Source organism: Phascolarctos cinereus, unplaced genomic scaffold, assembly GCF_003287225.1.
Source record: "Phascolarctos cinereus isolate Bilbo 61053 unplaced genomic scaffold, phaCin_HiC Scaffold_1;HRSCAF=81, whole genome shotgun sequence".
Taxonomy (NCBI): domain Eukaryota; kingdom Metazoa; phylum Chordata; class Mammalia; order Diprotodontia; family Phascolarctidae; genus Phascolarctos; species Phascolarctos cinereus.
The window spans coordinates 72014672-72042429 of record NW_027555514.1 but is presented as its reverse complement, the minus strand read 5'-3'; the positions used below and the strand labels follow the sequence as shown (position 1 = coordinate 72042429).

General features: G+C 36.9%; 1 protein-coding gene across 4 annotated transcripts in view; it reads left to right on the top strand.

Moving 5' to 3' along the window:
• The window catches only part of CUL2 (cullin 2), a 109920-nt gene that overhangs the window by 49868 nt on the left and 32294 nt on the right, over positions 1-27758 (top strand). For all 4 annotated transcript variants that reach the window (XM_078152296.1, XM_020990430.2, XM_020990429.2 and 1 more), the window contains 4 exons: positions 20072-20168; positions 20272-20382; positions 25732-25894; positions 26160-26284. In XM_078152296.1, the coding sequence (XP_078008422.1) occupies positions 20072-20168; positions 20272-20382; positions 25732-25894; positions 26160-26284 (496 nt within the window). The remainder of the gene's footprint in view (positions 1-20071; positions 20169-20271; positions 20383-25731; positions 25895-26159; positions 26285-27758) is intronic.

The following is a 27758-nucleotide window of genomic DNA, read 5'->3' as shown; positions in this document are numbered from 1 at the left end:
GGAGTGACAACATGTGTATAAATAAGTATATGCAAGGTAGATGTGAGAGAAGGGATTATAAAAGGTTCCATGTAGAATGTGTTACTTAAGTAGGGTTTTGAAGGTAACAAAGGATTCCAGGAGTTGAGGGTACATTCTAGGCATTGGAGACAGCCATTGGAAAGGCATGGAAATAGGATAAGGAATATCAGGTGTGAGAAACAGCAAGAAGGCCTGCTTGACTGGACCATAAGGTATGAAATGGGGAATAATGTGAATAAATTTGTAAAGATAGGTTGGGGCTAGGTTGTGAAAAACTTTCAAAGCTGAACAGAGGGTCTTACATTTGATCTTAGCCATGGAGTTTTTGTAGTGAATATGATCTGTAATTTAGGAAAAACACTTTGACAATTGTATTCAGGATCGATTGGAGAAAAGAGGGACTGAGGCAGGGAGGAGACCATTTAGGATGCTGTTGTGTAGTAGTCCAGTCCAGAGGTGAGGAAGACCTGAACTAGAGTTGGCCTTGTACGTAGAGAGAATAGGACTGATGTGAGGTGTACTGTGGAGGTAGTGATGACAAGCATTGGCAACTAACTAAATATATGGGATGAGGGAGAGTGAAAAATCATGGATAAAGCCATTGCAGCCTAGGTATTGGAAGGAGCTCCCTTTTGGATATGTCATTTGAGATACCTATGGGACATATAAATTGGAAGTCAGTTCAGTAGTGCTCGAGTAAATTTAATAAAGATAGACAGAGGTACAGACTCGAAGCAGGATCAGTTTATTGACAGTGGTGCTTGTAATTAACAATCCCTAGGGAAGTTTCAGTGCCTTTAGGTATTTTTGTATCCTGATGAGCCAATTCTGAGAGGCAGATAGATTTGATACCATTTGATAACTGGCATATCAGTTAGTCATTCACTGAGGAAGTGATCCTGAGTGAATCAAAGGGAGGAACTGAAAAGATCAAAAGCAAAGTCACTTCATATTTGACAAGTCTCTGATCTGAGAAGGCTTGAGTCTGGAGTAAGAGGACCTCAACTTCATGAGGACACTACACTGTCAAAGTAGAACCCCAAACCAAATCACAAGCCTGCTCCATCAAAAGAGCAGTGGTAACTATGACCCAGAGACAGGGTGGTGCTCCAGTAGTGATAGCATCCAGCTGAGCAGAATACTAGACTACTGCAGAGTGGGTCCTAGCGCTTGAGTTAGGACACCAGAAGCCAACCTTCCCCCCTTTGCTCATGTACAAAAAGAATGAGAGACTTACCATAACCTGGGAGTCCCAGTGCTGATGCAGATAGCAGGGCCGTTTTGAGCTCTGCCGGAGCTGAGATATGTTGATGATCTAGCTGCAAAGGTTCTGGAAGAAACAAGGGACTTGATAATAACTGAACAAAGGTATCCACTGTTTGCAGTGCTATGAGGATGGCACCCAGCTGCCACTTAGTGGTGAGTACAGAGAGTTGCTGGAAGGCCTGAATGAATTTAGAAGAAATAGAACAAGTCTCAGCAACCAGGATAAACCAGAAATAGTCCACCTGTGGAAGGTGCTATTGGACTTTTGCTTTAGACTTTATGGCCTCTCTGGTGAAACTTCAGCGGTAGATGATGGCTATCTTTCTGACAAATCCCAGCATCCAGTGCCCCTAGAAGGATATCATCTATGTACTGGGTCAAGGAGTCACCTTTAAAAGTGATGGAAAGGGGCAGCTAGGTGGCACAGTAGATAGACCACCAGCCCAGGAGTCAGGAGGACCTGAGTTCAAATCCAGCTTCAGACACATGATATTTACTAGCTGTGTGGCCCTAGGCAAGTCACTTAACCCCGATTGCCTCATGCCACCCCACCCAAAAATAAAGTGCATATTAAACTTTAAAATTTATCCTGCATACATTCTCCCCTTGGGGCAGCTAGGTTGTATAGTGGATAGAGCACTAGCCCTGGAGTCAGGAAGACCTGAGTTCAAATCTGGCCTCAGACATATAACTCTCACTAGCTGTGTGACTGGGCAAGTCACTTAACCTCAATTGCCTCACCAAAAAAAAAAAGGCAAAACAAAATGAAGAAGTGATGGAAAATTGAGAAAATAAAATGAAGCTTTCTACGTACTGTGAATATTTCTAGGTAAAGGCAAATAAATACTGGGACTATGGATGTATGGGGATTGAACAAAATGCTGGGCAAAAGACCCACCACAGTAAAAGAGGTTGCCTTACAAGAAATTGTGGAAATGATAGTGGCAGGGTTGGGTACCACAGGATGTCAAGGTATGGCAAAAGCATTAATTGTGTGCAAATCCTGAACAGAATGATAAACAAGCTTGCCATCAGGATCTAGCTTAGATTTTTTTAATACGGAAAATTGGCATGAGGATTTACAAGGAATAATAATACCTTGATCTTTTAATGTGTCAATAATAGATGAGATACCCTCAGTGGCTTCCCAGAACAAGGGATACTAGGAGATAGATGATGGTGGTGGTGATGGTCTTCCTTTGGTTTTAGTAGTAACAGGGGATAGCAGATTTTAGGAGACCCAAGATGAAGAGAGCTAGAGGAAGTTGGGGATATCAGAGACAATGCTGAGAATGCTCCAACTGCCTTTTTGTTGTTTTGAATAAGGATTGGGAACAAAGAGAGGGAACCTTGGGCAATTGTAGCAACAGAGTACCATTGGGGAAACAGGAAATAGTAGCCCTATGTTTACATAGGAGATCTCATCCCAGTAGGTTTACAGGGGATTTAGGCATAAGGCATAAGGAGAAAAGAATGTTCCTTAGAAAGGGACCCATGGAAACTATCTGAGACAACAGTTTAGGAACATGCTGAGGCTTCCTTGAAACCCCAACATTTAAAGACTCAGTTGAAGCAAAGTTGGAATTGGGCTAACTCATTATAGCTGAATTTGAGGCTTCACTACCTAGCAAACAATCACAGGATATGTTCCCAACCTTAAGGGTGACATGAGGTGAGGTTCACTATTTTGGGAAGAGGAATGGGTTGGGGTAACTGGGGCCAGGATATCAGGTTCTGGAAAAAGGAAAGTCCTCTTTAAGGTTCAAAGTCCTTCCCACTCCCCTGAACCTTCGTGTATTACTGCTTCTCTGGGAACCTCTAGAGTCATTCCACCTTTTATTCTTGAAGTCCCATTTTTTCCTCCTACAGTCTATGACATCATAATCCTTCCATCCACAGTAAAAGCATTAATGTGAATCTTAAGGTTTTGATATTGCCCCTGATGCTTCCTGTGCAAGGGCCTCTGAAACAGCCTGTGAACAAGTAAGAATGGTTTGAACTGAAGCTGCCTGCACTGGAGCAATGGCATTCTGTTTCTTCTCTTGCTTTTCTTTCTCCTGTTTTTCTCACTCTCTGCCTTCATAAACAAATACCCTTAAGCTGACCTATAGGCATCTCATATCAACCAGGACATCTTCTATGGAAATGCTTTCTATTTCAGACAATGATTCATTAATAAAGTGTGTGCTAATAATATGTGCATCTCATGAGTTGATGGAGTCTAATCTTGCTTATAGTTTAGCACTTTTGTATAATGTATCATAAAAATGATTAGGGACTCATTCTCCTCTTGCATTATCTCCTGGGACATATTCCAGTTCTTTGGATGTATTGTCAATCATTTATACCCTTAAGCAGAGATTGCCTGGTTTTTTGTAATCTGGCATAATCAGCATAATGATTGGGGTCCCATGTGGATCTTGTAAAGGCCAACTGGGGAGACCCTTGGGGTTGGGGACCTCCCCCTCCATTGGACCCAATCTGCTTATTGCTTTTATGATGGCTTGTCTTTCTCCCATGGAGAGAAGGGTTATCATTAAATCAGCTACATCTCCCCAAGTTGGATTATAACCTCTAAATATGGCTTGAACAAAATCTATAACTGTTTCCTGATCCTCATCAAATCTAGGAAATGGTTCTTCTCCACGTGGAGGGTCTAAATGGTTTATGTCTTCTGAGAAGAACTACATTGCTCCTGTGGTCATGACTGATAGTTTCTTGAAGTGGGAAAGTGCCTGTAGATTTCCCCTTTTCTTTGGAAGAACTTGAGCTTCCAGTTGAGATAGGAGGAGAGTGGGATGGAGATGCAGAAAGCAAAAGAAGGGAAGGAAGTGGTGAAGGAGGAGCTGCAGCTGGCAGAGAAAGTACAGAAATAGGAAAGGTAGCTGAAAGAGGTTGCACCAGGTCAGAGGATATAGAAACAGGGGGAGAAGCTGGAAAGGCAGGGTAGAGAGAGTTGAGGGTAAGAACAAAGGAGCAGGAGGGGATGAAGGAACTGGAGAGAAAGGTGTTAAGACTGGGTGTAAAGTTAGGGTGAGGACAAAGGAGTAGGACAGGAAGAAGATAAAGCAGGGTAGAGAATGGGGGGGGTTTGGTGAAAGAAAGGACACCTCGGGTGTTAGGACAGATGCTATCAGATGACTTAGATTTAAAGGATCATTTAATTTGCTCCACAAATACCAGTATGCTAGTTGCTTGTTTTTTTTTTTATCTGCTGTGACTGACTTTAAATCTTTTAATTTATGATAATCAAAGGTACCAAATTGAGCCCAAAATGATTCATAGGCTAAATTTGCCCCCATTTTAAACCAAGTATCACAAAACCTAATTGCTTGTTTTTTAGTCATCCCTGGATCAATTGACAGCTCCCTCTCATACAAAACTTTAAGGAGTTCTCAGGGAGTTCCTTTTGTAATTTTTATTTTTTATTATTTTTATTTTTATTATTTAGCAAGCTCTCTTTCTCTCTCCCCCTCTGTCTATAAATTTAAATATACACACACATATACATACTATATATGTATGTGTCTATATACATGTTTATGTTTATATTCTTAACTGTGACCAAAGAAAAATTTGTGAGACACACACGCAGGTAAACAAACGCAGGGTTAATGAACTTTTGTGGAGTATGTTTATAAGTCTCAGTTAAGACAATGAATGTGAGGTTTCCTCACTGGTGTTAGTTTGAAACTTCAGTAAAAGGCTCTGCTTCTTCCATAAAGACTAAATTTTACTTCTTGTCAAGTAAGGCACCTCTCTGTTTGAAGAAGTCAAAAAGATCTTTTACCAGTCCAATTTCCAGTTAAGATACTTGGGTGGTTAATAGAGATACACTCTTTGAGAATGCCCTTCTAAGGTTTAATCATTTTTCAGGAATCCCTTTGAAGGGCCACATGGTTTAGCTGAATGTTTAGTCACAGACCTGGATCTCAGTTTATAGGTCTTAATAAAGTTTCACGAATTTCTAGCAAGAGTCACTCTGATGTGTTCAAGCTGGAGGTCAGTTTATGTTCGTTTGTGTTTTTGTTTTGTTGCACCAGAACGGTTAGTCAGTTAATGGCTAAGGAAAAACCTGTGGGTTATTCAGAAATGTTGGTACTTCTGGTACAAGTGAATTCCTTCTGGGAGGACACATGTTTCTGCTGTTGACCCTTGCCTTCTACGTCTGGGTTCACAGTGCCATACTCCCTCAGCATAGGTGTGGCTGCCAGTAGGTTCAGTCCTTTTGTCTGGAGACTCAACTTATAAGCTAATAGAGGACAGTATTAGGGCAAAACCTATAGACTGTCTCTCTTCTTAAAGGGATGTTGTCATACAGCAAATACCAAATAGTGATGAAACTGACAACAAAAGGAAACAAAAAACAAAAGACAAGCATGTTGCTATTCCCAGTTCAGTCACTAGGTACCTCCAGAGACCATGCTACACAATATTTCCCAGACTGATCAGGCCATAGGAAGAAAACATCTTGATTAAAACAGAAATACTTAGTAATGGAGCTCCAAGGAGAATCTGTGTGCACACAGTTAAAAAAAAACCAAAAACCTTTTCAGGCCAATAGTGGGATTTAAATTAATTTGTTTTATGTTTTAGTTATCCTTTGTATGACTAGGAAGACAACTCCATCAACTCTCCAGGCTCTGAAGAGTATCCGTGGTGGGCCCCCTATGCCTACTTTCCATCTATGAAGATAGGGCTTCCTCAGTTCTTAAGGTTCTGAAGAGTCAATATGGTGTGTACTCTCTAATTACCCTCCAACCTTGATTGGAGGTCTTCATTGAGGGGAAAAAAATTCCTTCAATGGATTGTCCCCAGAGGATTTATCCAGGCTTTATATTGCCAGTTATTTCCAAATTATCACACTCAAATTAGCACCCTCAGGCAAATGTAGTCTCAAAATTGTCCCCAATGATATGCTTACCTTCTAGCTCAGAAAAGATTTGGGTTGGAGGGGAGAGCTAGGTCTCAACTACAGTTCCCTAGAAAAAGCCCTTCCTTCAGGTGAAAAGTTCTGTTGGGACCCAAAAGAAAAGAGAGAGGTTTCACTAAGCGTATCTGGGGAACTAGGCTCCCTCCTCCAATATTGGTGGGACCTCCAAAATATCTTGAGTAAATTTGATAAAGATAGACTGAGGCGCAGACCCCAAGCAAGATCAGTTTATTGACAATGATGCATATAACTGTTAACAAAGCAGATCTGACTGCCATTCTCAGCAAAGCCAGAAAGCCCAAGAGGAGGAGGGGACCCTCTTTATTGAGACACAGCAAAGAACAGATCTTGGTAGGCATGGAGAAGGTGATAGGTTGCACGGTTGGGGCAGGAACAGTAGAATTGGCTGTCCTGGGAAAGGTGGGCTGGCATTCAGGTGAAGTTAACTATGTCCCCCCAACAATTAAGGAATGATAATTGTTCCATGGGACCCACCTGCATCTTGTATTCCTTCCTAGGGAATCACTACCAACAGACTTGCTATTTCCTTGGAAGAGATTAAAAACTCACTCAACTGCACAAAAACAGGAAAGGACAGATGACAGATCTTTTGGCGATGGTAATTCTGTGAGACTTAAACAGATATCCAGGAAGTTATCCCAGGAGATACTGGCATGAGACATAACAACTTTTCTTTTGAACTAACATAAAGCTAACTCAGAGGAAAAGCTAAATTCTTGAACTCAACTCAAAGATATAGATATAGATGTAGACTCAATTATAAAATCAACACAGCATAAAATCAGTTACATTGTAGAATCAGTACAGTAGATATCCATGCAGTAGAAAGTAGAGGTGATATTACTTTTGATCTTTCCAGTAAGTAGTTGGAGAAGCAAGATTTGAATTCAAGGGAGAGTAGAGATTGATATACAGAATTGGAAGTCATCTTCATAGAGATGATAATTATACCCATGTGAGCTGATGAGGCCACCAAGTGAAGAGTGTGTAGTGACAGAATAATCTAAGAAAGAACCTTGATGGGACCTTGATGTGGAAAATGAACCAGCAGTGAGAATGAGAATGAGGAGCCAGACAAGTAGGAGAGGAGAACCAGGAGAGAGTAATGCCACAAAAACTCAGAGAAGAGAGTATGTCTAGGAGGATAGGTAGTATATAGGTCATGAGTGTTAAACACTGCAGAGAAGTTAAAAAGGATTATGAAAAAGCCATCAGGTTTGATTGATAATTAAGAAGCCAAGGTAATTTAGACAGCACAGTTTCAGTTGAATGATTATATTTGCATCCATGTTGCAAAGGATTGAGGAATAAATGAGAGGAGAAGAGAATGTGATTAAGTGTAGACAGCTTTTTCTAGGAGTTTAGCTGAGAAAGGGAAGAGAGATATAGGATAATACACTGAAGAAATGGTAAGGGATTATTTATGGATAGAGAAGAACTGAGTGCTTGTAGGCAGCAAGATAGGAACCAGCAGATGGGAGAGGAAGATTAGAGAATGAACAATTTTAAGGACAATCTGGCAGGGAAGAAGGACGGAATGACATCAAGCGTTATGTGTAGAAGTGACTCCCTTGGGAGAAATGCTGCTTCTTCATTACAGACTAGAGTAAAAGGGAAGAGAATGATGGCTAATGGTAAAGAGTTTTGTGATGTAGAGGAGAGAAAAGGGAGCTCAGGGAGAATAATTTTTTTTTCAGTAAAATATGAAGTATGGTCCTTAGCTGGATGGGAAGGCATATAGATAAAAGCATATAGATGCTTTCATAAAGAGAATATTTGGGATGGCCTCTTTGGGGAGTGGAATAAACAATCCAGAGTTGAAGGAAAAGGATCATTTTGCTGAGGTGAGGGCTCAGTTGAGATTAGATAATACAGCTTTTTAGTGTACCCAGTTGACTCAGTTGTATGATTTCCTTCTGCTCCTCCATCAATATGGGATATCTTATTTATGAGTCTTACAATCTCTGACAAGGGTAGTAATTTCACCTCTCTGGGCTTCCATCTTCTCTCATTTGTAAAGTGAAATTATGTGCAGAGGAAGCACATGATGGGAATAATCTGGAACTGGGCTGGGCAAAACGTGAGCGTCAGTTGGCCAGGGAAGCAAGGATTCGTGAATAGAAGGTGTTGTAGAGTTGTAGTGGTTCACTCTGGGGTAGAGACTGGGAAGGGAGGAAAGTCAGGCACGATCAGAGAGGGAGCCTGGGAGCACAAGTATTAAGATCCCAACGATAACAGCTGGACTGTCCCTGTAATTGATAGTTGAGGGAAGTGATGAAGGTTAAATGACTTACCCGTAGTGAACCAGATGGTAAATGTGAGAGGCGTGGTTTGGACAGAGTTCCTCCAATTCTAAAGTAAGAGCTCTTTTCACTGTACCACCTTGTCTCCCTCCTCTACTCTGCCTCTGGAGTCAGAGGGCTTAGATTAATATCTAAGTCTCTTTGCAAGGTCCTCATGGACCTCAGTGTTCTCATCTCTGAAATAAGAAGACTGAGCTAGTTGTCTCTTGAAGTCCTTTCCAGCTCAGGATCTGTTATCTTGTGATCCTCTTTTATGTGCACAGGTTGTTTCCTTCCAGTAGACTGTAAGCTCCTTGAGAATAGGAATTTTAGTTTTCATTTTTCAGTACATCCCATGTTATTAATTATCTTTGTTGAATCAGACATCCTTAATAAAATATTATATTAAAACTCTCATTTCTAATTGTCATGCCTTTTATTTTGTAATTAACTGCAATAATAGTATTTTCCAGAATTTTTCATTGTATATTTTTTAACTACATCATAAGTAATAGATTCTTGTAGAATACTGTGAGGGGAGTTATTATGGTGGGACAGTAGAAATATTTAATATTCTCATGAGAAATATACACTTAAAGGTTCAAACGTGTGATCTACAGATGCATTTATGGAATGTCATCCAGAATACAGTTTTGAGAGAGGTACAATGAAATGCTTGCAACAGAGGATTGTTTACAGAGCATGTGCACTGTTATGATCATTTCAGAGTAACAGTACCATCTCTGCCAATTTGCTGGTATAAGGTGAAACTTGAGAATTCTTTTGGTTTGTATTTTTCTCATAATTAATTATTTAAATAATTTTTTCATATATATTATAGAACTCTGAAGATCAAAGAGTCATCAAAGATCATCTAATCTAGGTTTTCCCAAGGTCATTTGGCCACAAACACTGCTGGGTTTGGAATATATTGAATAGAACTTGGAAATGCTGGGATATAGGAAAGGGAAGGGAGGTGGGAGTACCTCCAGAATAAATCAAATTAGACCAGTATTAGTAGAACAGGTAAGAAATTAAGCATATTTTCAAAGTGAAAGATTTTGTGAAGTATCTTCAATGCATAATTTCACTTTTAGTATTTTAGAGGGAAAATTATCATGATCGTAAACATTTTCTCATGGAACTCCTATTCATGTCACTCAGAAGACCCCAGGGAACAATTTAAGAAATTCTCATCTAGAATGAATGAATGAGTAAAACATTTATTAAACTTACAGTGCAAAGCACATAATTTCACTTTTCAAATGAAGGTGAAATGACTATCATAGTTAGAGATGGCAGGACTCTTAGAAATAAGTCCAATTCCCTCATTTTATGGATAAAGAAAGGGAGGCCTAGAAAGGAGAAGGAACTTTCCCATGATTTGTGCCTAAAATTACACAAATTGATAATGACAAAGCTGCCCAGGTCTTCTGTCTTCTGTTCAGTACTCTTTCACTTCATCATATTACTGATCTGTGCACTTCATAGTTTTCAAAGCCTCTTAAGTATTACTCATTTGGCCCTACAAACTATGAATTAGATAGGCCAAGTATTATTATACCTATTAAACAGGTAGTACCAAGCATACAATCTTTTTATTAAGGGGATTTGTTCTGTGAAATTTGGATTCAGTCAGAGGGTCACACTTGAGGACCTAGAGGGTCACATATGGCCTTGAGGCTACAGGTTCCCTGTCCCTGCTAGTATATCCTGAGACCTTAGGGATCTCATACAAATGATCATTTCCACGTAAGCCAAAAAATACTCAGATGTCTCTCCTGCTACTCCAAGAACTTGTTCAGAAAGCTTATAGAACTCTGTTTCTTATTGTACAGACTCTACAGGAGAAGCATGTTCTTAGTAGTTAAAAGCAGGGCTTCACTTTAAAGCCTACTTGGCTTCTTACAGGAATAGGCCAGCAGGGGACCTTGACAAAAAATGATCTGGTGGCCTTTGTTCAGTTCTATACTTAAAAGAGTAGAAAGAGCAGAGTCTATATTTTGTGATTAAGCCTATAAGCCTCATGACCATTTTTCTTGGATTGGTATCTAACTCAGCCCTTTTCCAAACTTCTCTATTTTTCTTGGTTGTACCACCATCTTGCCAGTCACTTAGGTTCACAGTCTTGGAGTCAGCCTTGACTTTTCCCTCTCCCTCACTACTCATATTCTTTTGATTCCATCATCATAACACCTGTTTATCCTACTCTTTCCATTCATAAAGTCATTACTCTAATTCAGGCCCTCATTACTTCTCATCTGGACTGTTGGCAATTACATTCTAATTGGTCTCCCTGCTTCCAGTGTCCCTCCTGTTTGTCCTTCATATAGCTGTGAAAATAATCTTCCAAAAATGTAGGTGTGACTGTCACTCACCTGCTCAAGAATCTTCAGTGGCACCATATTTATCACCTATAGATAAAATACAAACCAATTTGGTGCCTTTCACAACTTGGTTCTAGCTTTTCCATCTAGTCTTATACATTACTTTCCTTCACACCCTTTACTGGTGTGTGAACTACTTGGGACCAGCAGTATTTCTTCATTTTGTGACAGCAGTGATTGTGTGCTTCTGCCAACACTGGGCTGACTCAGAATGTCTGATCCTGACCAGATGAAATTGGATTAAGCTGGATTCTCCACCTTTAATTAGTTCTCTGTCATTCAAGTGCTGGATTTCAAGCAATACAAACATATTTCATTGCTCTCTTTTCTTAAGTTTTTAATTCTGTGGTTTCTGAGAATGGATATTACCTCTAAGATAACATGGAAAAGTTGTAGTTCTTAAAGAGCACACTTCAATGACTGTTGAAGATTTTGTATAAGCTGTGGTGGGGAACTCAAGAATTTCAAAAATCGTTAGGGGCAGCTAGGTGTTACAGACCTGAGGTCAGATCTGGCTTTAGACACTTCCTGACTGTGTGACCTGGGGCAAGTCAATATAATGTTAGCTATTAATATTATTATTCAAGCCCATAATCAAACAGGATTAGTCACTCCAAAATGCAAAGGAAGATATAGTCAAAAAGAAAGTGTGATGCCAAGAAAACTGATAAACAATTACAGCAAAACCACCTAATTATCTCTCAGAAAATAAGCAAAGACCTTCAGACTGGGAAACATGCAGCAGTTGCCTGGGGCCCAGACCATTTGATTTTAATATTAAATAATAATTTTAATCCATATTAAACTTTTGGTCTAAAGGCTATCCAGCCCTTTAAAAAAACTGGCAAACAAAATTAACCTCCTCTTTATGAGACAGCTTACTTATTCTCAGCTATATTAACTAATAAGAAATTACTTCTTTTCTGTTCATGCTGAGGCCATCACAACCTGATTTGGGACATTAGCCAAGTAGTAGGAATAGACAGTGAAATAGTAGTCTTAGTGAGCTGCTAACCTTATAAATTCAACTAGAGCTGCAGTGTTCCTGAATCAGAGTTCATTGGTAACATTTTGTAAAGATGGAGTCCCAAGAACTGTATTATCTATTCCTGGATTGATCTTTATTTCTTGAGAAACTCATAAAGGAGACCAGAATTATTCCTAGGCTTATTTATTCTGAAAATTATCTCTCTTGAAAATAAAATTTCCACCACTGTCCAGAGAAAAGGAGGGTATTTTATCCTAATGCCCAATTTTTTCTCCAGATAAGAATAGTCTATCTGTCTCACACTTGTAAATGAGTCTTTTCCTCCTTGAACAGGTAGAACCAAGAGAAGGGGAATCTTTTCATCTTTCATCCTTTGTAGGGTTCCCTTAAAGTCTCCCTATTTAAATTAATACAACTCCTAGCTTTTGAGCATTAGAGTACAGTATAAAGTCCATCTTTTAAGAATTCTGTATGGAGGAAATAATTTAAGGCTTTCCAGAATTTGCTTTTAAAATTTTTTTTATTTTATTGATTTTTAAACTGCAAACAGTTGTTAGGAAAATATTTTTTAAACATGTACTCACAAAGGAAAAAATGAAAAGTATTTGTCATGAATAGTAATGAGGAAAAGTAATAACATTCATCCTTGTTGGGGTTGGAAGATAGGGTGGGGAGAGAATTCTATTTGCACTAACTTTGGAAAATTTCACACCCAGAATACAGAACCACGTATCTGTGCTAAAAATGTCTTGAGAAGCATGTGGAAAGGCAAAGAGTTTTATTTTTTGTTTTTCCCTTCTTTAAAATTATTAAATATTTTAAAAAGTTTTCTGTCTCACATACATTCTGAGTCCTGGCTGTGTATGGTCTAACTAAAACAACAACCCTCAATATATAGTCCAGTTAAAGGGAGGAATTTCTTAAAACAAATAATCCAACAGAGTTTTTTTAATTAATTAAATTTCTTCTTAAATTTTGCTCTAAAATACTGTTAACTCTTGGTTGCTCTTGTGTGGTTGTTTGAACATGAGACTTCATTGGTATATAGAGCTTAATTTATGATTTTATTAATTATCAGATGCTATTTAACTTTGTACTTCTATCATACATGGTTTTTATGAAGAAAGATGCTTTCAATGACTATGTCTGTTTCTATATTAATAAGGAATAGCTTCCTTCACAGTAGGGAACCATTGTCCAACCTCTTGCCTTAAGTGTAAAGTCCAGGTTTTTGGATTTCTTAGAGCTACCTTAGCCAAGTTTAGGACCTATACCAGCTAGCCTCATTCTTGGAAGGAGACTTGATCAATTACTAGAATTGGATTCATTCTTATTCATTACAACACATTGACTCCAGCCATTTTTTTTTTGTGACTCAGTGTTTTCCTGACCTACCTCATGTGCTTTGGACTGCTCAAAGGATTGAATCTATGTAGTATACTAATTTGTTCAGAAATCCTCACCAGTGTGTGAATTCAGCTGGTATGTGGGTAATTTTATTGGCTAGACCTTGGTTTACAGATGTTAAAAACAACTCCATGTGTCTAAATGGCCTAGGGATCAGAACAAAGAATCTTTATAATTTAGAAAATGTTAATGTCTAAAACTAATATTAAATTTTAGAAAAACAAAAATTCACAACATTGCAAATTTGCACAATTGAAGTCCAGATATCACTAGCATTTCAAATATGTGGATGATTCCTATGTTCACTTAATCAACAAATATTCTATACCTGCTACTTACAAAGTACTGTGGGTTGAGCAAACCCTCTTCTTTTTGAAATTTGGCAAATACCCAGTTGAATCTGAAGCGTCAGTAAACTGGAAGATGAATTATAGAAAAAGGAAGTGAATTTGTGCTCAGAGTACAAGATTCAGTAGCTCTGAATGGTTGTAATATATTAACTCATGGGAGACAGTAAATATTGAAATACTTCTTGACTAAATCAAAAATGCTATTAGGATAAATGCTAAATGAAAGAATGAGAAGCGCAGTTAGTAAAAGAGAAAAGTATGGTAGTATAGATAAGAATATTCCTGTTTTTTAATATAACTGAACTTACTTGCAGTAGATTAATCAAGTAAGCCCTGAAAGCATTGCTTTAAATTTATAAAATTCAGTATGTACCTAGCAAAGGTGTGAAATGCTACAGCTTGGAAATGCTATGGTCATTGTGAAAATTTTATAGATGACTATGGACTTAAATTTTTAAAAAATTACATGTGTTTGACTTTGCTTTTTTCTCCATTGATGTCACTTTTCTTATGATATTCCACTAAGAGAACTTACCCTTATCCCAAAAAAGTAGAATTAGGCAAAGTGAACTAATACCTTTGCGTTACCCGACAGCATATACATCATTTAATTCCTAGAGTCTGCATAGAGGAGGAAGTATACTTCACTATCAGTCTTTCAAAGTCAAAGAATTCTTAGTTTAGTATGTTTTTCCAACTCAAAAGTAGACAAGAAGTTCTTTTTCTAATGTAACTGCAAATACATAAGCATAAACCCTTAAACTGTAGGTTTCATAATTTAGTAATTTTGTAACAATATATACCCTAAAAATTGGCAGGTTGCTGATTCATAATCCATATGTGTGATGGGCAAAATCTGAAGTAACTGAGGAAACAAAGGTTCAAGCTTCTGAGCATATCTGTTTATTAAGCCCTTGCATAACAAATTGGGACCAGGCTCCTCAGCTGGCATTGGACCCTAAAAACAGGGGAGACAGAGTTTTATGCATTAAAAGAAAACAATTAAGAAGATAATAAACCAGGATACAAAATTAGGTAATTTGATGTCTAATTGGAGTAAAGATTATAGACTTTCCAAGTTGGGAGAGGGATGAGTGATTCAATTCCCAGAATTAGCAAGCAGGTGGAATTTTACAGGAAAATGAAATTTAAGTTTCATAATGGAGTCAGTTTTACAAGATGGAGTCAGTTTGATTGACACAATTCTCTTAATTCCCCCACCTTTGATTCTGCCCACTCCCCCCATGAATCACTTATCTATAAGCCAAATTTGTAAGATTTTTAATGTGCTTATGCTCACCATCAATATTATATACCAAGAAGAGACCCTTGAGTAGCATCCTCTCACATAACTAAGCATAATAGCTAATTAAAAGCCTAAGAACAATAATGATGATATTGCCTAAAGAAACAAACCTTGTTTAATACATTCTATGGGTAAACTAAGTCAGGCTACAGATCACACTACTTAGAGGGCTCACAAAGGACTAATTTGGTAGGGAGATTTACATGTCACCAAGGTAACCAAGAAGACTCAGCAAACATAAATACCATGAAACAAAAGACCAAAGCAGTACAATAATGATTATTAATATTAAATATCAAGTCTCTTTGTATCCCAGTAGCCCACATCCAATGTCCATTTTATCAGCACATTTTGTCGTGAGTCCCAGATATCCCATGTAGTCTCCTAGCCCTTGAAAATATCTTCTCTTGAATATTCTGGAATAGGCCTCATTCTCAGGACAGCTATGAAGGGGGCTCTGCTCTGATTCCAAGTCGCTTGTAGAGACTGCTAGATAATTCTGCTGTAATTTACCAGTAACAAGACTTAATACAATTTAGCACAACTTACTAAATTTGATTTTCCAAACCTGAAACTTTGGAGAATTTCAGTTTTTATATACCACTTGCTATTTCTTTCTTTACCTAAATCCTGTACCTGATATAAGAACTTAAAAAAAAAATTCATGAGGGGCCTAACTTGTAAAATGAACCCTTCTGTCTTTTGAAAATATCAGTTAGATACTTTAAAATGGGAATATAATTTCACTTTCTTTATAATTATCTTTTAAAATAATTTAATATTTTATTTTCCCCCAATTACATGTAAAAACAATTTTAGCATCTCTTTTTCTAATTTTGCATTCCAAATTCTCTCCCTCCCTCCTTTCTCCCCTCCCCTCCTCATTGAGAAGACAAGCAGTCTGACATAGGTTATACATGTACAGTCATTCTTTACAATTATCAATACAATTTTATTTGTAAAATCCTTAATCCAGTTTTGAGAACTTGTTAGTAAAACATACTCAAAATCTGAATTTCCTGTAAGAAACATTTGGAAACTAGTCATATTGTCATGATTGAATTTTGACATAAGAGTAAACTGAGGTCATTCTTCAACCCAGATAACATTTATTAATAGGGACATACTGCCTGTCAATAAAGGATCAACGGCTTGTCTCCATTTGTGCCAAAGGCCCCAAGCAAAATGACAGTTCCTCTTTTATAAGTTTTAGGGAGTACAGAACAAGAACAGAACGGGATAGATAACACCATGGGATTGAGGGCAATATAATCGGTTACAGAGCTGAGGTACAGGGTACATGATTGGTTGGAAGTTTGGTAATGGGGGATAACAAGGACTACCACCCTCTTCTTCTCTCATGAGACTAACAAGTGCTCATTGTCTGAGTCCAGGTGTAAGATAATGGGCTAGACATTTGGACAGTAAGCTGAACATCTTTGAAGGATAGCTTGGTGGCATAAAGATATCAGGCCTAACTCCCTTGCATTTGCACACATTTCCTAAGGTCAGTTAAATTCCTTGAGGCAGGAGGGCTTGATTTTTAAACTTAACCTATTATAGGCCAGCAGAATTCTGCACCAAGTTCAGAGATAAAGAGCCGTGGGTAAGCAATTACAGGACATAAACAAAAAATTACTTATAAATAGGGTCAATAAGAAAATAATACAGGATCAGTCTTAATCTTTTTCAATATACATATGTATATATTCTAGTTATTAGATAAAATAGTCTAATCCTGATACTTTCTCAAAATTTGCTGTTCAATTTAATTAGAAAACTTTTACATCTTATTATTTTGTCCAGTTCCTGCTTTAGAAGTATGTTATCCCTGTATCATAATTTGACCACAGATAATTCAGATGTTTCAGTATTAATCTATTAATTAATATAATTTTTTTGAACAACAAATCTTCTTCATAGATACTTATGGAAATTTGCATTGAAAGGAAAAGAGCTATAAAAGATTGCATAGCTATAACAGTGTAAAGACAATCTGTGCCTCAAGGGCACAGATTGACTTGACGTATACCATGACAGGGGAAAAACTCCCTTAGTTCTGTTTAATTCCAGGCATGAGTCATATTTAATAGCAGTCATGTAACACAGCTCCACATTTTTCACAGAGTAGTTGGCCAGGATCAGAATCGACCAGGTGAAAAAATTTCCTGTTCAGAAGGAAATAGCTTCATGGGGAAACTGAATCAAGAGGATTCTACCTTAGGCCATGCCAAAGTTGTCCCCTCATCATTTCCCAGGGACAGACAACCACCTGTAGCAGTTCTCAGACTGCAACACGTGCCCTTTTCTCCTTGAATGGTGGACTATTGGCTTCATGACAGTTCAGACAGTCATCCCTCAAAACAATATCAAGTCTCAAGAGTCTAGAGTTATCTCAAATAGCAAAATTTCACTAATCACAGCTTATGGCTATGACATTACTATTGTTGACAATTACCATTGGAATTACCATTAAAAAATAAGCACACATAGGCCATACTAGTTGAAATCATTCTTAGACTATTGTTATTTCTTTCACATGTTCATTGTTAACTATTATTTCTCCCTTATTCCGATAACAGCCGACAATGGACACATTTAAGAACAGCTGCATTCTGGAGTTTTAAACATAAAGTGAAAATAGTTGGTTCAAAACCCCCCAGAAAATTGCTGGCTACTGTAAACCTCCAACCTATGTTGCTTGTTCCAAGTATTTCCGGATAAAAACTTGTTCTTCATTATAATAAACTTGTAAATTCCACCCCCCCCGCCCCTTTTGATAAGAAGTGGGAGAAGGGATCCTGTTTTCTCAGTCCTGGTTTCTCAAACTTCAGTATTTTCGAATTTTTACAACATGTGGTCACCAGGACTAAGATTTTATGATCCTACAGAATCTCAAAGGACCTTGTAGATAAGGATATCTTAAAGGATCTATGCAACTTTTCCCCAAAAGAGTAAATTAAAACAAAATATACCCCATTGAATATTTAAGTTTTTAAATATCTATTTTTATCACTTTTAAAAGCTCAATTCACAATCTAATAGCATGCGGATTAAAACAGAAGTTATTCATCTTAATAACATTTCTGATACAATGGTGTCTCAAGTTTCATGATATAAGAAAGATTTTAAAAACATAATAATAATGTACATAAAACCGTATTTAAAACATGAAATAAAACTTATTACTAGTGAGATGACACTAATTCAGCCAAATGAATTTCCAAATTATCTTACATAGAAAATCATTCATTTTTTTTGATCACCTTTGGCATTTTATACTAATCACATCTAAAACCTGGTATAGAGTTTTCCAGTATAGAGCAATTATATTCAATTAAAGAAATAATAACCATAGTCAACATTTATATAGTGCTTACCATATGCTCAGCACTGTGTTAAGCACTTCACAATCATTATGTCATTTTGATCCTCACAACAACCCTGAGAGGTAGGTGCTCTTTACAGAGGTTAACTGAAGTAGGCAGAGGTCAAGTAACTTGCTTAAAGTCACACAGCTAATAAATTTCTTAATGCTAAATAGCAAATGTAGTTTGTATTAGATTCAGATTTACCACAACAATTTAGTTTCAGAACAAAATTTCATCCAAATCAAATCAAGAATGTCCTTATTGCTAGTCTAGATTATTCTTATGAAGCTTCTATAGAGTTGGGAAAGTAGGTTTCTGGTTATTGATATTTTCTTAGTTGGCATTTTTTGGGTAATTAGCATAATTGACTTTTGGAGTGGGAAGAAGGAAAAAGCATTGGTAATTTTCTCAGTGATTTACTTCATTTCACATATGTAGATATATACTGAGAGTCTAGTAAATAAAAGAACAGAAGATTTTATTTAAATGTACCAAAAACAAGGCTAAAAAGAAAATTAGACATAGCGAATGATGTTTCAAAAGTTCATTAAAGTTCTATTAAGGAATTAAAGTAATGTGATCCTTAGTCATACAGGATAAAGATCTGACCATTCCTTCAAAGGAGAAAAATGCAAAGCAGCCAGGACTGGTGTTAAACATTTAAGCAAAGATAAAGTGGATTTCGACTAATATTATTTTGACCAGAAAGTGGTCTGACATAGGATCTGGGTCATAGAATCCTGAGCTAGAGTCCAGCCAGGTCGCTGAATTGCTCATGACCCTGAGAGAACCCACTTAATATCTCTGCTTCCCATTTCCATGATAGTAACAGACACCCACATTTTTACTTGATTGATTAAACTCATGTAATGATTATATAATATTTTGTATATGTAAAGAACTATAAACATTTTCGTTGTAATTCTTATCATAACGTACAGTATAAGAACAAAAAGGTGCCTTTGCGTTTCTACCCTTATGACTCTATGGAAAAGGGCAAGATAGCTGAACAGCCCTTGCAGCCTCCGGGAAAGAGGAATAACAACTATGATGAAGACAGCGATGATGGAAAGTATAACCACAACCCTGAGGAGCGATGCTGTGATGCTGCCAGTTCAGCTCCCTGACGTTCCAGCTTTTGGTGTAGGAATGTTAGCGTACTGGAAAAAGCTTTGGATTGGGGAAGCCAAATGACCTGAGTTTGCATCCCAGCCCTTCTGCTTGTGTGACCAGGGGAAAGTCACCTAAACATCCCTGGGCCTCAGTATTTTCTCTATAAATCTAGGGCATTGGACTAGGTGGTCTCTAATATCCCTTCCAAATCTAAATCTATGATTCTATGATCCTGAGGGGAAAACACTTAGTCTGCTGTATTTGTGTTGACAAGCATATTACACGTGACTAAGCAACAATATTTTTAAACTTCTTGGGAATTACTGGACTCCCAGCTACTCATCAGTGTTCATTCACGCAGATTAGGTTTGTAACGTGTGCCGTTCTTCGTCTTGGTAGTCCCTTTATAATTCTTAGTAAAATTAGATGTTTAAACAACTTACTGTTAATGGAGCTGTGTTCTATATGTAAAGGTTTAATTGTAAGCCAAACACTGACGCACACAGTACTTGATACTTCTTTTCTTAATTGAATTTAAAAAGTGTCACAGGCAGCCACAGACTTTGTTGTATTTTTTTAAAGTTATTTGCATTCTCATAAATATTTTATGCTGTTGCTTATTTTAGTGATCGCTGTGGGGAAGACCCAAATCAAAAAGTAATCCATGGGGTTATTAACTCCTTTGTTCATGTTGAACAGTATAAGAAAAAATTCCCCTTAAAGGTAAAAGACAACTCATTCCTTTTTTAAAAAAATTATGAGAACTTTAATTTAAAAAAATACTTGTTCTTGTTTTTTGCTAATATTCTTTTATTATTCTATTTAGTTTTATCAGGAAATTTTTGAGTTGTCTTTTCTGACTGAAACAGGGGAGTATTATAAACAAGAAGCTTCAAATTTGTTACAAGAATCAAACTGTTCACAATATATGGAAAAGGTAAGCATTAAAAAGTATGTTCTATTGAAGATACATTTATATAATAAATTATTACTACAAATGCCACAATTTAAATTATTCTTTTTTTTTTTGCTTCTGAGAAGAAATGTTCTATTTTGTTGTTACTCAAGGTTTGAATTAGTATCACATAGTGCTGTTACCAGTAGTATTTTTCCACTGAAAAATTTTTACTGTTTTGTCAGTGTTGATTTTTTATTGGTAAATTTTGACAATTTGGCTAATAATTATAAAAGTACCAAAAGCATATTCTTTACCAAGTAGAAAACTGTATGCTCATTTGTAGCGATGAAGACAGTCTTAAAAAGTTTTGTTTTAATACAAATAAAGGGAAAGAGGAAATTTATTGCTTTCTAGAACAAGACCTTATTTTAAGCTTGTTAAATTTTTGGAGCACTGAGATAAAAGAAGAAATGAATGGCTATTAAAAATTCGAGTCTTATTTAGTTGGTCATACAGAGTTATTCAATATGTGCCTGCTCAGTAAGGGCTATGTGTAAATTTTCACAATAGTATAAATATTGTGGTTCATTCACAAATTTCCTAATACTAATGGAATGGTCATATGTAGAGTTTTTAACTAATATTGTTCAGCTTCTGTAGATGGACATTTCAATATTGCATAAAATAATGCCTTATGCAGGTAATAAGGGGATTGGGGATTTTGTTTGAAGAAAGACTGTACAGTCTAACTTACAGTTTCATAGGAGTAGCCATTTGACATACTGAAGTGATCACTAGACTAACAGTCAGAAACGAGGCCGAATTCTAGTCCTGGCTTTACTGCTGTTGACCTGTGATAACCTTGGGCAACCATTAGTGAGAGGAGTTTCCGTGAAACATAAGTGGTAGCATAGGCAAAACTGCAAAGTTAGTGGACGTTGTATTTGGTTTCCTCATTCTTTTGCTTTTTGAACCTTTATTACACATTATAACATCCTTTTCTGCTGCTTCCCAGATTTAAAGTGCCCTTCTGTTTCACATTTATCAGTGACTCTGTGGCATTCTTGCCTTTTTACCATGTCACTCTAAGTTTCAGGGCAGTCCAGTGGGGCAAATGGAAGCTGTGGGCCTCCCCTTGTTTTTAGGGCTCTATTTTCATGAAAGGGGGAGCTGTTTCCCGTGTGGCCTCTGAGAGGTGACCAGGGCTGGCCTTAGATGCCCTTCTACCACCTTTTTGCCATAGTTGTTTTCAACTTTCTTGTATTTCCTCTCCCCCAGGCACCCAGTAATATTCCTTATCAGTGTCACGTATGTCATAACCACTAAGGATCATATAAGCTATATGATTAGAGTAAATGTAAGTGTTTTTCAGGAATGAAAGACTCATTTAAATCAGGGTCCCATATAATATGCCCATATTTGTCCAGAAGAATAATATGAGATGCTGGGTCAAATGGTTTTCTTAAAATCTAGCTAAACTATATCTATAAAATTTTCCCCAATCTATCAGTCTATTATTATTATAAAGAAAAAAGGAAATAGAAGTTAGTCTGGCATGATATTTTTTAAATTAAGTTGCCATTTGTTTTTTTCTAAGTGATACTATGTGTTTTATTCTTCATTTGTTCCTTTTTTTAAAAAAAAAAGTTCTATTGTTGCCATTGTTTTTATGTTACAATCATACCTATCCCTTTATGTATTCCCTATACACCAAAGGAAAACATTTGTACAAAACCAACTCAAATGGTGGCCAAATCTTACAGTGTATCCCATATTCCATGGCCATAGTTCTCCACCTCTTCATTGAAAGAAAAGATAGGAGTGTTTGTTTACATCACTGTGTGACTTGTTCTTTTTAAATTTATTCTGAGCTTTCAAATCAACTAAAATAAGCATTTCCATATACATAGTGTAACAGAAAAAAATCTTTATACATCCATCTGTGAATCTCTATTATGTACAGCCTGCTTTTCTTTTTAAATAATAAATTCCAGATGTAGCTTTCAAAGCTGTCTTGCTTGTCTGTGTCTTTCTGGTTTTTCTTCTGTTCTCTTTTGCACGTTTAAAAAATGCTTCAGTAATCCTTTTTAAGAAATGACTTATTGTATGTCTTGAGTCCATCACCTCTCAGCCAGGAGATGGGTAGCCTGCTTTGTCATAGTTCCTCTGGAATTGTGGTTGGTCATGGCACTAATCAGAGTTTTTAAGTGTTTCAGAGTTGTTTTGCTTTTTAATGTCTGATAAATTGTTCTTTTGGTTCTACTCATTTCACTATGCATCAATTTATACAAATATTCCCAGGTCTTACATTGTGTTGCTTCCAAATGCCATAATTTGTTCAGCCATTCCCTAGTTCATGGGCATCCCCTTAACCTGTTCTTGAGGAAGCCCTGCTGACTCTTTGTGATCACTGTTTTTGTTTCCTGGTATTCATGACCACTGGTTCTTTCAGTACCCTGAGATGTAATTATTCTAGATTTAGGGCTTGAACTCATCAGAGCAGCTAGCTACTCTCTCACAGTCTTCCTTCTTATGTGAGATATTACCTCCGTGTTAACTATTTCTGTTTTATCCTTTCCAGTCCAGGTTTTCTCTGTGGTCTGTTATCATCAGTCCACTTAAACAGAGTAGAAGTCTTAACCCTTCTTTGAGCCTTTTCTTTTCACCAGTATAGTAAAAGCAGAAGAAAATAACAGAAGCCTTTTAATTGTCCTTAACATTCCTCACCAGCCTCAACTCATTGGTAGTTTTAACACTCCTGATATTTTTCTTACAGTACTCTGCCATGCTTTTTTAGTCATGCTCTATAATTTGTCCTTGTTTTAATCTTATGTGTGTTTTTAATCTAAATGCATCAATGAATTTCTTACTAATCACATTACATTCTTTTAGATACCTCATTTTCTTCTTCACTGAAATTGTTTTTAAATCTTCAGAATTTATTTTTTTCATTCAATTTTATTTTCATTTCCAGCTTCTTCTCTCCCTCACATTTTCCCTCCCCTACCCATTGAGAAGGCAAGAAATGCAAAACCCCTTATAAATATGAAGTTGCAAAACAAATGTCTGCATTAGCCATGTTCTGAAAGATAAAAAATAAATAAGAAAAGGAAAGGGAAAAAAATATGCTTCAATCTGCGTTTTGTACCCATCAGTTCTCTCCCTGGAGGTAGATATTTTTCTTAGTGAGGCTTTTGGAATTGTTATGGGTCAGTGTGTTGATGTGAGTTACTAAGTCTTTCAAAACTGATTATCTTCGCAGTATTTCTGCTACTGTATAAATTGTTCTGGTTCTCCTCATTTCACTCTGCATCGGTTCATATAATTCTTCCCAGGTTTTTTGGAAACCATCCTCTCCATCGTTTCTTACAGCAGTAGTATTCCATCACATTCAGATAGCATATTTGTTCAGCCCTTTCCCCACTTGATAGGGATCTCCTCAGTTTTCAATTCTTTGCCACCACACACACAAAAAAAGCTGCTATAAATATTTTTGTACATATGGATTCTTTTCCTTTTTCTTTGATTTCTTTGGGAGTGTAGACCTAGGAGTGAGATTGCTAGGTGGAAGGGTATACATAGTTTGATAACCCTTTGGGCATAGTTCCAAATTGCTTTCCAGAATGGATGAACGAGTTCACAGCTCCACCTGTAGTGCATTAGTGTACATATTTTCCTACATTCCCCCTCCAGCATGTTATCTCCTTTTCTTTCATCTTAGCCAAGCTAGTAGGTGTGTGGTAGTACCTCAGAGTTGTTTTAATATGCATTTCTCTAATTGTTGGTGATTTAGAACATTTCATATGAATATTGATAGCTTTGGTTTCTTCCTCAGAATTTCATTCTCAGCGGTTTCCATCCTTCCTGTGTTGAATTTTCTTGTGGAATTTTAGTCAATGGGACCCTACCTATCTTTTTTCTTGAAGTAAATTTGGTTTATCTGTAGCATGGATATGTGAATGGTCCTTGGATTCTGTAGTCCCCGCCAAATCTCCCATTATTCCTATTTATATCCTCATACTACAGATGAGAGAATTTGCCATTCATTAGACATGACCTCTGTCCTTCCTCGATTTGCCTTTCATGCCTTTCCCTCTACCTGGAATTGCCTTCTTACTTCAATATCTACCAATCCAAATTCTACCTATTACATAAATGTGTACTGTTATTATTCATATAACATGAGGTTTGGTTAGGTACTAGTTCTAACTACGGTCATAACTTTTTAGATGAAAAGTAAATGTAAATTGGTTTTACGATCCCATATCCTTTTCCATATGTGTATGAATACTTGATAATTAATAGCTTCCTCACCTTCATTCTACCCCACCACTCTTAAAAAAAAAACTCATTTATTACCCACCTTTTATAATTATATCTCCTTTCTCTCTGTCCAAAGGCATTTGGTGTCTTTCCTACAGCATGTATATCTTAAATTAAGCTATTTATGTTCTGTCACTCCTACTAGAATAAAAGCTTCCTATAGGCTTATAAGCAGATAGAACCAGGGCCTGGAGTCAGGAAGACATGAGTTCAAATCTGTCCTCAGATACTTATTAGCTGTATGATCCTGGGCAAGTCACTTAACCATGTTTGCTTCAGTTTCCTCACCGTAAAGTGAGGTGGAGAAGGATATGCCAAACCACTCCAAGATCTTTGCCAAGAAAACCCCAAATGGGACCATGAAGTGCAGGACATGACTGACAACAGCAGCAGGCTTGTGCATAGCTATATCCCCGTCTAGAGCCCCACAGTGCCTTGCACACAGTGAGCATTTAGTGAATGTTTATAGAATTTAATGGACTGAGTGTACATTTTGAGCCTTGACTTATATGAAATAATCTGTTTGGGTTTTTAAAGAAGTGGCATTGTTTAGATTTGGTAATGTGACAGGATGGTTGTGGGGAAGTAAATGGAGATGATATTTAAAACCATCACATTGTATTTCTTTGTAAGTGGTTTGTGGCATAGTACAAAGAATGCTGGACTTGAAAGTTTGCTCTGTGAACATCGGCCAGTTACTGCCCACTCAGAACTTCAGTTTTTGCGTCTGTAAAATGTGAATATTAATAAATAACCATTTATCTCACTGGTGTTTGTGAGTTAAATGTTTTATTAACCTTAAAGTTATATATAAATGTGCACTATTATTATCCATATGACATGAGGTTTGGTAGGTTCCAGTTCTAATTCCGGTCATAACTTTTTAGATGAAAAGTAAATTTAAGTTGGTTTTAGTACCCCATATCCCTTTCCATATTTGTATGAATAGTTGATGATTGATAACTTCCTCACCTTCGTTCCATCCCGCCACTCTTAATTTAAGTTTTCCTTTATAAAGCAGAGGTCAATTTCTACGGTTCTTACTATACAAATATATTTCTCTAGGTCCTAGGTAGATTAAAAGATGAAGAAATGAGATGTAGAAAATATTTACACCCAAGTTCATATAGTAAAGTGATTCATGAATGTCAGCAGCGAATGGTGGCAGATCATTTACAGTTCCTACATGCAGAGTGTCACAACATTATACGACAAGAGAAAAGAAGTGGTAAGTAAATACCCAAAAAATGTAAGTAAAAATCAGCAAACCAAAATTAATGGTTTGTAGTTTGTAGAATTTAATGTTAATACATCTCTCATTACTTAACTTTTACATCATACATTTGCAAAATGTTCTTTAAAGTACTTCATAAATGCTTTTGCAGATATTGTAGGAAGTGTAGAGTTTTATATTGTGAGGTTGTTTTGAAAAGGTGCATTTAAAAAGCATATCTTAAATACCAGGAATTAATATATTTAACTTTTTTTTACAGACATGGCAAATATGTACACCTTGCTTCGTGCTGTGTCAAGTGGTTTACCTCATATGATTCAAGAACTACAGAACCATATTCATGATGAGGGTCTTAGAGCAACTGGTAACCTTTCTCAGGAAAATGTGAGTTTTATAAGACCCCTTGGAAAGCTTTTGTTTTGATCACATTTGTCATTGAGTCTTAATTTGCTTTCATATGTACCTTCTTCCTCATCTTGTTGCTTTTTTTAATCATTGTCATGTAATAAAAATAATATAGTAACATTATAAATATATAATAACAATAATAATGATAATAATGTATTTAGATCAATGATTTTGAACCTCTTTATAGGAAGAGTTCTCCTTTTTTAAAGAAACATTGGATGATCCAGGCTTCTTGTTAATATTGATTTGGATTTCTCAGCAACTGCTAGTCAGCTTTTGTGGAAGTAGATTAGACTTTGAATAATAGTAATAAAAAACAGGGTGAAAAGAGAACAAAGGGTTCACACTGTCACTGGTCATCTGTGCTCTGTGATCCCTTTTACCAGCATAGTGGTCCTTGTCTCTATATAGGCAACTAATAGTTCGAGAATTGTTATTTTGATTTATGCTCTCAATTTAGATAAAAGAATCATATCGTAACAATTTTCTTTGATGTTTAGGACATTGTACAAATTGTATCTACACTCTCTTCTAAGGTTTTCTTTTTTCTAGGATGTATGCTATTAGTTGATTATGGGCCCAGCTTCTAGAGACTAGGCTTGCATGATTACCAGGTTTTTGTCTATAGTAATAATATCCAGGTACTTCCTTTCTCTTATCTCTGCTTGACTCCTAGTCAGGTATCCAGCTGCCATCCTCCATCAGAACAGGAAATCTCTTCTTAAATAGCTGTAATTGAGCAGTGTTGGTCTTCTCCTGCTGATGCAGGAAATATTGAGCTGTTTTTTCCTTTTAGAAAGTATCCTTGTGAATTAGATGTTCTCTGTTCAATTTGTAAGCGCTTCTCATATTCACCATGACATTTAGGGCTTGCACTTGATGTGCATATTTAACCAAGATAATCAAGCTCTTGTGTAGTTGTGGCTATCCTAACTCCCTATACCCAGTTCCCATAGTTAGAGCTACTTATTAACCATGCCCAAGTTTCTGGAACTTTGGGCCTTAGATAGGGGAAATGTCAGAATCCATTGCGTGGTTGACTTTAACATCAGTTCAGTATTGCTGCTATATACTCTGACCTCCTTTTGTCAACCAGCCTTCTGCCTATACCACAGTACTAGTGCCTCTTTTAATAAATCTCCCTCTTATTTCCCTGTGTCGTAGTCCCTGCCCTACTTACATGCGCAGTTTCCAGTTCCTCCAATGCCTTTGGTTTAGTTCCTGATGTTTGTTGTCAGACTTCCTTAGTCCCAGCTGCCTTTCCTTCTCCTGTTTCCTACTGCCAGATTTCTCTCATGCTATGAATACCTACCTGCCTGATAAAATTTCTATTTACCAGGTCCTTTGCATTTTCCCTACAGGAAGGCTCCTAATGCCATTTCTGGCCACTTTTTTAGCCATCTTCGTGTTGCCCAGGGGATAATCAGTGGTGAACCCTCCTCTTCCTTCC